Raw genomic sequence first — 10,702 nt, forward strand, 5'->3', positions numbered from 1 at the left:
ACCCTTTCCCCAACTAACCTACACCAACCACCTTGTGCCAAGAATGGTAGACGCGCTTCAACTGCCGAGGATAGGATGTTGAACACTTGAAGAAGCGCCTTCAAGCCAGTCTATTAACAAATATACTAACCCACAGGGATTTGTACGATTGTAACAGCTGAGAGGACATATACTGAAAGGATCTATGTATGGGCTCGAAGGAGATACCGCAGATGTACATTAGGCTTCGTGTTGATAGATTAGTGATAGTTGCCCTTTCGGCTGAGCCGCCGGGCGTTAATGAATTGTGTGTGTGTGTGTGTGTTATTCTGCTGGCACAACTTTGAAACGCGTCGCAAGATTTCCTGTTGGTCTAACCATGAACATGGAAATTGAATCGTCTTCCAGTACGACATATTCGACCTTTTCCTATCACTTGGTGGATTCAAGACAAGGACTGAAGGCGAATGCGCAAAAATTGGTTCTTTTCTTGTACTACTTCAAGCTCATGCTGTACGTTAGGTTCTCTCCGCTCAAGACCTCGACACTCTCAAACACCAAACACCCAAATTTCGTAGTGGGATAAACACATAACCCGGCAAATAAGCAGCCGAAGAAAAAGGAGCTAAACAGTAGAGAATTGGGCAGGTCTGTACTTGGTAATTACACTTTAGTCCACCTACTGGCGTTGTTGCGCTCGGCGAAATGATCGGGCACAACTGAGCACTAACATTAGGGATATCGACTGTCTCATACTAGTCAACGAAATTTGGCAAGCATTAGATTTATAGCTGAAGATGCATGTTCCGGTCTCGCATGAGTCCCCACTTCGCCTATTCGCCGCCTCAATTTCAGAACGGCACTCGCGTGAGAAAAGAATCTGTCAATCAGATACAGTTCCTTGTGCACACTGGCCGACCGCGCTGTGTCCTAGGACCTTTGTATACCAGCGTACTTGCATCGAGCCTTTGCTTCTGCCCGGGTATCGGTTCGAGAACAATCTATCACTTCTGGCCAGGATTTGCTCGTGTCTTTTTTTAGCTCCCTCAGGAATTCCTCCTCTTCAGAGGACCACTCCTTGCCTCTTCTGGAGGCTCCATGGTGCTCAAGGCGACTAGAGGGATGGTCCATCTCACCTGCTGGCTTCTCGCCTTTGTCCTCCGACATTGCTGTGTCCGGTTTATCGAAAGCGCGTGATGTTATATTTGCGTATATCTAATTGCAAAATTGTACACGTACGCCGAAGGGTGTAGAAAAAAAGATAGTAAGAAGTGCATCAAAATCAAGCGACGTGCCTTCCTCTGAGCCGGATATAGGATGCCGGGCCCGCTTTCACGGCTGTTCACTCGACAGTTGCAGTTTTCGCTTGCCTAGTTTCGACCGTTGACTGCTGGTGGAGGGCTCCGGCGGGATATCACGCAACGGAACGTTGGCTTCGGCGGCGTCGTGTGGTGTTTGCGTATGGCCTTGGCCGTGTGGGCTAATAGATTGATGATCGCTATCCTGCCTTTTGGCTTGTGTGTCGGAGTCTGAGTGGTAAACGGATGTGTCACACAGAGCGACCGGGGGGTCAGGATACGGAAAACTCGTCTCTGGTCCAACTGAACTGGTTTCCGGGTGCAAGGACTACAATTCTCCAATCATCCACAATCCGTCGTCGGCGAGAATAACCGGGTCAACTGGAATGCCATCGTGTTCGTCAGACAATGGCGGGCTGTGCTCCGAACTGAGCGTGCTGGGCGATGGGGCGATGACTTGAAGGGCCGGCACGTCAGTCAGACTATTCGTGGCATTTTGACCATCCCACAGCGTGATCGAGTGTGACACATCACCTTCACGATCCTCTACAGATCGCTCGGGCGTTTCTGGTTGTCGTGCATCAGGTAAAGTGTCGGATGACGATATAGGCGTTTGCGGTGGTGACAGTCGGGAGCCAGAGAATTTATATGGGGGGCCTTTTGCACTCGTGTTTACGCAAGCATCGGCTGGCGGCCGCGCCGGGAGTGGATGCTTGGGCAATGGCAAAGTTCGTGGCCGGGCGTTCATCACAAAGCTTAAGGGCAGAAGATTTGTTACACGGACTGTGTAAACGGGGGAAATTGGAAGGCAGATGTTGCTTGGGTAGAGGAAATCGTGTGGGAAGTGCAGGTTGTGTGGTAGAGGGGTTTTTTGTGGGAGAAGGGAAAGCCCATGGCCTGAAGTTCTCAATGTGAAATGCAGACAACATATTGCAAGAAACAGGAATATCCGGATCTTTTAGCAGGGTTGACTCTGTGAATATTCGGACCCGGTTATGAAGGTCAGGGGTATGGTCAATGAAGAGAGGGAAGCGTAGACAAGAATTGGGGAAGGGGTCTGGTTTGACAGGGTCAAGTGATAGGGGAATTGTGCAGCTAATGAGAAAATCGAACAGTAACACTGCGACCTTCGCGCATCCTTATATGTCCTCTCAACGAGGCCTTGCGCAATGGAGAGTATGCCAAGCTGAAAAGACTCTCACCTTGGAATCTCTTCTGTACCGGCTGGCGTACCCACCCTCAATCAGGATCCTCGAACGAGCGCTGGAATTGAGAGCTCCCAGCCAATCGCGGCTAGCATGTTGCCTCCAAGCCTCCTATGTGAAGCCCCGGTTATTACACACAGACTACGGATAAGGATGCGGCAATTTTGCCATTGGCGGGTTGTAAAAGCCCATTCTCACATCGAACGGCATCAACTCCAGTGGGTCGAAAGCACGCGTTGATGGATGGGATGACATGCAACCCAGGCCAGATGAACTAGCTGGCCTCCTGGCTTGTAGACTCAAAGAGAGGGAACTAGTCCGCTAGACCACAGAATTCCCTCCCTGGCCGGAGTCCCAAAGCAATATAGACGAAGGGGCCATGCGACAACTGGACTTAAAGATTAACATGGGATTGAATAAGACAAGACATTCATACTTGCCAATGAAATGCATGCACGAGCGCGCCGCAAATGGCCATGATTTTGCGGATTCAGCATGGAAAAGGCACCCACATGTGAGAAGATGCCTGACCGGGAAAAACGGAGATAGCTCAGAAACTCAGACATAGACGAAGTGACGGCTGGACATTCCTTTCCAGGCATTCGTGGGCGATGCGGCGTAGCCGAAAGGGGGGCGAGAAAGAGGGGAAGCGCACGGCGCCATACCATATAAGGGAAATGTTCGGGTAACACGGCATTTCTGGGAGGGGCGGTGCCCTGGCTGAGGCGGACGGCAGAGAGGAACAAAGAAGAGAAAGTGCGTCGTCTTTCGAGGGAGAGGTGCCGGACTCATATAGATCGTGCGGGAGACTTGAGGCGGCAGGCGAAGGACGCAAAAGCGGCGAGAAGCGGCGCGATGCCCAAAACGGACCGCGCTATACCGTAACTGGCAGTCGTACTTCCGTATGTGACAGGCGGTGGTGGTGAGCAGAACGGCGGTTCAATGGGAGCCGTTTCTGGCGCCCCGCTAACCGTCACAACGAATACTTCTTGGTGGTACTATTGACTTAACACGCATCTTAGTGTATTCTACTATGTTACCCGACGATATTGCCTTTATTCGTTTATTTTCCTTTGAATATATACTGATAGAAGCGAAACCAGTGTTTGCCGTCCGCCTGCAAATTGACCTAGAATAATGACCTGTGTCTTTGCCGAAAAGCGTTAAAGCCTTTCGAATTCCAATTTTCCCACTTCGTTCTAATGTTTGTAAAGAGACATCTATTCTCAAGCATTATCAACTATAGCTCTCGTTTTGCCAAACCTTTTGTCTACACCGGCGCTTCGGCTTTTTAACTACACCGTCCAAGTGTTACACGTCAATGACAGAGGCAAGAACTTCACTTATCCGGCAGCTGCGACGGTCTTCAGGAAGTGGTACTTGTTCAGTTCTAAAAACTTGCGGAGGGCTAATAATGAGATATCTCTTCGAATCGATCATGGAGATCAAAGTGAATGTAATCGTCGATTGGCTTGTTCCATTTGACATCAGTAAGAATTTCCTGCGGTAGAATTGGAGGTACCAAGATATTAGGAATCATATGCGATCGAATAATAGGGCTCTGTCTCTATTTCTCCCTCATTTCTCCCTCCACTTTCTCCCTCCTTCGTAAAAGGGCCATCCATCCCCGCGTAATCCACCCTGCCCCGTTTCCCTGCGAATGATACAGTACTAGCGCCACATGGACTTTGCCGTCGGACCGCAGCGGTAGAGACCGAGAAATAGTGAGGGCACTGCGGGATGTACGCAGTGACCCATTTTGTCAAGTGAGGAGGCCAATCAGCAAATCCTTGGTATGGGGTGCAAAGCCGACTGCGGAGGGCTGTTTCGTAACCAATGAGAATCCGCCCCACTAAGCCCCCAAGAGAAGGCCCACTACTGAACCATGTCAGCGCTGCGGTGATAAATTGAGCTACGGCATTAGCTAGGAGAATATAACAGAGTCTTGCTGACGAGGTGTCCTCTGTTGAGTCTAAGACGAATGCAGCCGCCACACCTCGTGCTTTATGCTTCTATACGCGACGTTGTACGATCGCAATGGCTATAAGTCAAGGTTTCCTAATTTGAAATACCACCGTTACTCACTCCTCTTTGGTACTTGAAGCCCTGCATTGTCCTACTATAAACAGATAAAGTAGAATATCAAATAAAAAGTTGAGCAGCTGCACATTATTCGAGACCCTTCCGTGCATTACAATGAACATTCTAGTAGTATCCATACCGCTGCCTCTGATATTCAGCACACTTGTCCAAGGTCGAAAGACAGACCTCCAGCATAAATTTGGGAACAGACTCTAAAAGTCCGTCACAGAGTATAGGATTATCCCCATTCCTCAGAATCTTGAGGTTATCCGTCGTGAGCTGGACAACAAGATCTCTGAGCCCACGGTCGTGCTCCCCTGTTGAACTGTAAACTTCAACGACGGAGGAGCTGAATGAATCTTGGTCGGGATGTTCCAGGAAAGATTTCATAAAGTAATCCTTTGCTTTCTTCTTAAGCTCGTTGATCTGAAAATAATCACCTTGTGCGTACATTTGAGCGTGGAAGAAGGCCTGACAATTTTGGGAATCAGTAGAATTGGTTTTTCGTGATGGGTTTGGATATTGTTCAGTGTCTGCATCTAGCTCAAAATTATTTTCTGCCCATGTTTCGGGCGAACATTCAGAACTATTCTTTGAGTTCAGGTGGGCTTGGGTAATTGGAGCACCGTCATAAGTATAGTCGCCCGTGTACAAGAATTCGAGTGTCTTTTTGATGAGCACAGGATTGCAATTCTCGATGATGATCTCGCCGTTGCTTTCCTACGAGTTTCTATATCAATTTCATGATTGCACCCGAAAATAACTGGAGTATGACAAGTATCTCACCTTAAAGCGACTACTACAAACGACCTCAAAATACTTTGATTGGGGACAGAGAATGTTCCGATGGGCTGGAAAGACTTCATCACCACAAATAATGGACAAATCGCTGTACTTCGGATTGAGAAATTGACTAATGGATATCAGTAATTGTACGAGACAAGATTACTAACCGTAGTATCTAACCTAAGGACCAGGTCTTTCATTTTTCTGATAATTTGTTCGTTTGCAGAAACAGGCTCCGTAGGTACAACAGCTGTATCAGCGGGTTTGGATACTGCTGATCTTCCTTGTTTTTTTCTTCCTTTCGGCATCAAGGGCTCGTGGATCTATTCAGATAGGAGAAGGTGGATCCTATAGAAAATAAAAGAAAAGATTATTATTGCCGCTATTCATGAACAAGCGAACATCAGCTGCTATGTGGGAGCCCAGGAATTTATTCGGTCATCAGCTTCTTGCTGGTACGATGCTTTGCCCGGTGGGATGGCATATGTAGGTCTCGCATGACGTGGCCATGCATCAGCCATCGCCATCAGATTGTGCCAATAGTAATGGCATACATAGTAAGGTCAGAAAGACCATGGAATAGTACCCGGTTGCTCTACGAATACCGACCCCGAATCCGCTCAGGATCCATAGTATGCTGCTCATTTGGGGCATGAAGCCTGTTGTAGCAGTCGGAACAAGAAGAGAGTGGAATTTTTAATGTTCTCTAGTCTATAATATGTTAGAAGCCAACTGGGTTTCTTGCAAAAAAGGGCGATTTATACCGCGGCTATTGTGAGTTGTCCCGAGCTGACCGGCTACGTGTGTGACCCCACCAATCGCCCGTTTTTTTTTTTTTTTTTTTTTTTCATTGGTTTTTTTTTTTTTTTTTTTTTTTCATTGGTCACTCCATGCCAGCATGTGATACGACGCAGTCCCTTTCATGTGTCGCAAGAATCTATGGAAATACTGCACCTCTACACATACATGTGAGAACTATCCTCTTCGTTTCTTGGCCACCTGCACGCAGTTATAGTACTCGGGTTTGATTCTCAACACGCTGGGCAGACATGCACGCGCAAGCTGGCGCCCAATGCTTGCTTAGGCATTTCTGGAGCCCAGCTAGTTAGCTCCGAAACCTCTCCGGATCTAAGTCGACAAGCCTAGGTTTTCTCTTTGCCCGCAGTCTTCCCTTGCCCGCAGTTTTTGTTGAGATAAGTGACAGTGAGGTCGATTCGTGTTGATTGACTTCTTGGATTTATCTTTTACAGGGGCGGGATGCCTCGTATATATTTCCCAATCCCTGCCATAAGGTTCAGCCACCATAATATTCAACACAGCCACCCGTGATACTCAATACTCCCACTCGATGGCAACCACCATCAAGGTTGCCAGTGACCATCCATCACGGTGGTGAAGGGCCCCATTAAAAACTTCAAAAAACCTTTTAAAAGGAAAAGAAGGAAAGGGTACCCGTCCAGTAGTTTCTGCTCGAGATCCACAAGCCGGGCGGTGTCACTCAATGCCAAGCCCTCTCCGAAACCATTCAAATCGTTCTCGCGCAAGAGGCTTTGTGAACCCATCAGCAATTTGCTCAGTAGTTGGGATGTATTTTAGCTCTACTGTTCCGAGGTCTTGGACCTCTCCTTGCCACTTGCGTTGGATTTCCATATGCTTCGTACGGGAATGATATTGCGGGTTCGAGGACAGAGCGATGGCTCCTTGGTTATCACCACAAATGATCGTTGCGGCTTTTCCTTGGCTCATGTTTAACTCATTAAGAAGTCTTCTCAACCAGATTGCTTCTTTGGTTGCTTGTGTCTGGCCTAGGAATTCAGCTTCACAGGTCGAGAGGGCAACAACGCTTTGGCGCTTTGATTGCCAACTGATCGCCCCACTCCCGATATTGAAGAGATATCCAGCTGTTGATCGTCTGGTGTCGCGACATCCACCCCAGTCTGCGTCTGTAAAGCCTTTCAGCATCTGGGGCTGACCTTTGTACGTGAGCCTGAGGCCTTTTGTGCCGTTGAGATATCGCAAGATGCGTCGGGCGAGATTCATGTGTTGCGGTCCGGGATTTGCCAGATACCTGCTCGCCATTGAGACGGCATACGCGACGTCCCCCCTAGTCCCAAGCATGATGTACATTAGGGATCCGACAATGCGTTGGTATGTGACTCTTCGATCTGGGGAACAGTTGTATCCCGGACTGTTCTCGGGAAGTGGTGAGGTTTCTATCGGCGTGCTGACGGGAGCGCCGCTGCTGATTCCGAACTGGTGAGCGACCTTGTCAATATACGCTTCTAGACTGAGGTAGAGCATCCTGTTTTGACGGTCTCGCTGAACGGACATTCCGAGATAGTAACTGCATGGTCCTAGATCTGTCATTTGGAAGCGGTTTCGGAGGCTCCATTTGATCTTCTTTATTTCTGCACTGCTTGGCCCCACGATCAGGAGATCATCGACATACACCGCGATGTACATATTGCTCCGGATGAAGATCCCAAGATCAGAGCTGATCGGCTCGAAGCCGAGGTTCCGAAGGAAATTTGTAAGGGTCTGGTACCAAATCCGAGGAGCTTGTTTGAGGCCATACAGTGCCTTTCGAAGTTTGCAGTCCTTAGATGTGCCGTCGCTCATGTGGTGAGGCTGTTCGACGTAGATCTCGTGGTCTATGTACCCATACAGGAAAGCCGTTTTGACATCCATCTGTTCGATCTCGAGATCTAGGGCCGCCGCGATTGCGAATAGAGCTTTGTAGCTCATTGGCTTGACCACTGAGGCAAATGTTTCGTCATAGTCGATCCCCTCTTCTTTTGTAAAGCCTCTCACTACCCATCGGCATTTGTAGCGGATGACTTCGCCATGCGGTCCTCGTTTGACTTTGAAGACCCATTTTCCACTGAGGATCCGCCGATCTTGTGGAGGCTTAACAAGCTCCCACGTTTTGTTTTGGTTGAGCGAGTTCACTTCTTCAAGCATTGCTCTTTCCCACTCGGGCCAGCTTCCATCGTTCTTCGCTTGATGCAGAGTCCTTGGTTCAAAAGGTTCTGTTTCCTTTGCAGCCACTGTTAGGAATGTTGGGATGACATTCTCTTCAGATATATTCATTAACGCAAGCTCTTCTTCGCTGTCACTAGGAGTGTCCAGCGTGACCTGCGGGGCGCGAATCTTAAGTTCAGGATGGTGTTCTAGTGCTTCTTGTCGCACTTCGTGCACTGGGTGGTCAACTTGGAGTTCTGGATATTGTTGCCATTCTCCTGAAACTAGACCTTGTTGAGCGTCGTCTTGTTGCTGGTCGCCGCCGGGTGGTGAGTCATTCCTTTGGACGATGTCTTGTAAATCATCTGCAAATGGTCCAAAGGTATCGTCACTCCGTGTAGGCGACAAGGTCCTGTCTCCCTGTACAGCAACAGGTGGCTGCGAGTCATCGTCACTCGATTGAGACAACGCTGGTGTTTGCGAGTCTTCGTCACTCGACTGGGTTAGCACTCGTGAGTTATTGTTACTCGATCGAGGCAGTATGTGCGAGATATCTTTCCTCGACTTAGGTAGGGCTCGCTCTGGAGGTGCCATCGATAATTGGCGCCCAGAGGCGGGCACGGATGCTTGCCGTATGCCTACCGACGGTTGGTTTATTAGTCCCACCGTCTCACTCCCCCCTGCGGCAGCAGCCGTTACCACAGGTAAGCCGTCTCGTCTGGCCACCACATCTTCTCTGGTCTGTGTGGAAGGAGCTGTAAGGACTTCATGAAATTCAGCGTTTGGGGTCCCAACGATTCGTCCGTCTTCCAGCAGGATACGGTAGTTGGTATTTCCCTCATAGCCTAGTAGGATGCATGGCCTTGTTCTCGGCTCCGTGAGCTTCTTCCTCTGCTTGGGGGGGATCAAGTATTCCCCTTTGGATCCGATAACTCTGAGCCGTGATAGATCCGGTTTGTCGCCGTACCATGCTTGATACGGAGTCATGTTGTGCTTTGATGACGGCGACCGGTTGGAGAGAAAAGCTGCGGTTCGAGCAATTTCTGGCCAGAATTTAGGTGGTAGCCTCGCATGTGCTAGCGTAGGCCCAACCCGATCATAAATTGTCTTGTGGGCTCTCTCAGCAACCCCATTCTGCTGGTGTTGATCAACGCCTGTGACCTCAGCTTGGATTGCCCGTGAGAACAGTGTGAACTTCATCTCTTCTCCCACTTGTTCAGGGATCCGGTCGAGGCGTATTCGTCTACATTTGTGTTCAGGGCGTTCGTTATGATCAAGAAAGAACCGTAGTGATTCTATGACAAATTCTTGTCGTCGTGGTATAGGAATTATCTCGATCCACCCCGTGAAATCATCGACGATCGTCAGCCAGTAACGGCTACCATCCAGGCCCTCATCAAATGGCCCTGCAACGTCAATATGGAGGAGTTCCATTGCGTATTCTCCTCTTCTGCTCCGTCCTGACTGGTTATGGGGCTTTTCAATCATTCGTCCCTGGAGGCATGGGTTACATGGCTGACGTGGCTCCATGTCCCGGATGCCGTGGGCCTGCTTCTTAAGCCGTTGTAGATTCGCGTCGCTTAGGTGAGCTAGGCGGTTATGCCACAGAGTCATTTGCGGACTGATATGGTAGGATGGAAAGGTGAGATTTGTCCACAAATTGAGTGCGTAGACGCCATGATACTGGCTGGCAGTGTATAGGTTCTTTCCGTTTGACTTATTGCGAATACTAGCACTTTGGCTTGAGAATTCGATTTTCGCTCCTCTTTTGAAAAGTTGGAGCACTGATATGAGGTTTGCGTGTGCAGATGGGACGTAGAGGACATTATCAAGCACAAGCCATTTCCTTCTGCCTCGTACATTGCATAGGACATTGACCATTCCCACTCCCGAGGGAGTCGTTGAGGTATCGACACTCCTCAGTGGTGGTCCATGATACTTGTCCATTTTTACAAATCTCGAGGCGTTATTGCAAACATGCTGAGCACATCCACTGTCAACGATCCACGCATCACGGATCGAGAGGGTCTTTGTAGCCATCATTGAGGGGATGTGGTCGAACAGGGAGAAGTTGCCTTCAACATCCTTTCCGAATGCTCTATTAACATCTTCTCCGGAGGTGTTTGTCGCCATGAAGGTGGGCTTCGTTGGATCCCTTGGGCCACCTGCATCGTCATCTTCATCATCCGTGGAGAGCCGCCTCTTCTGCGACTTGCGTGCGCCTGTATGTGAATTTCCTGGCTTTGACTTATGGCCCTTTCCGTCTTTCTTCTGCTCCTTCAGTCTTGGGTTCTTGCTGAAGCATTCAGAGTCCACGTGATAAGGTTTCCGGCAGAAGGAGCAATATGGAACGTTGTCGATCTCGATACGACATATTGTTCCGTCGGAGGA

The 10,702-nt window shown here is 49.1% G+C and overlaps 3 protein-coding genes across 3 annotated transcripts; all 3 read right to left on the reverse strand.

The window, feature by feature from the left end:
- Positions 1–820: 820 nt before the first annotated feature.
- On the reverse strand, positions 821–1,212 carry BDQ94DRAFT_155779 (uncharacterized protein). The gene has a single exon (XM_026768535.1). It carries the CDS (start codon positions 1,144–1,146, stop codon positions 910–912), a length of 237 nt encoding a protein of 78 aa, XP_026619311.1. The 5' UTR covers positions 1,147–1,212; the 3' UTR covers positions 821–909.
- Positions 1,213–2,707: 1,495 nt separating this feature from the next.
- On the reverse strand, positions 2,708–3,233 carry BDQ94DRAFT_29076 (uncharacterized protein). Its single transcript, XM_026775412.1, has 2 exons — positions 2,919–3,233; positions 2,708–2,870 (listed from the first exon to the last, which is right to left on the reverse strand). Exons 1-2 carry the CDS (start codon positions 3,148–3,150, stop codon positions 2,782–2,784), a joined length of 321 nt encoding a protein of 106 aa, XP_026619312.1. The 5' UTR covers positions 3,151–3,233; the 3' UTR covers positions 2,708–2,781.
- Positions 3,234–4,011: 778 nt separating this feature from the next.
- Positions 4,012–5,658, reverse strand: BDQ94DRAFT_164604 (BTB/POZ domain-containing protein; the record flags this gene model as incomplete). Its single annotated transcript, XM_026770066.1, has 5 exons — positions 4,012–4,494; positions 4,568–4,601; positions 4,728–5,284; positions 5,351–5,477; positions 5,531–5,658. The coding sequence occupies 5 exons, from the start codon at positions 5,656–5,658 to the stop codon at positions 4,012–4,014; spliced, it is 1,329 nt and encodes a 442-aa protein (XP_026619313.1).
- Between the last annotated feature and the right edge of the window lie 5,044 nt (positions 5,659–10,702).

The sequence above is a fragment of the Aspergillus welwitschiae genome, assembly GCF_003344945.1.
Source record: "Aspergillus welwitschiae strain CBS 139.54b unplaced genomic scaffold BDQ94scaffold_148, whole genome shotgun sequence".
NCBI lineage: Eukaryota > Fungi > Ascomycota > Eurotiomycetes > Eurotiales > Aspergillaceae > Aspergillus > Aspergillus welwitschiae.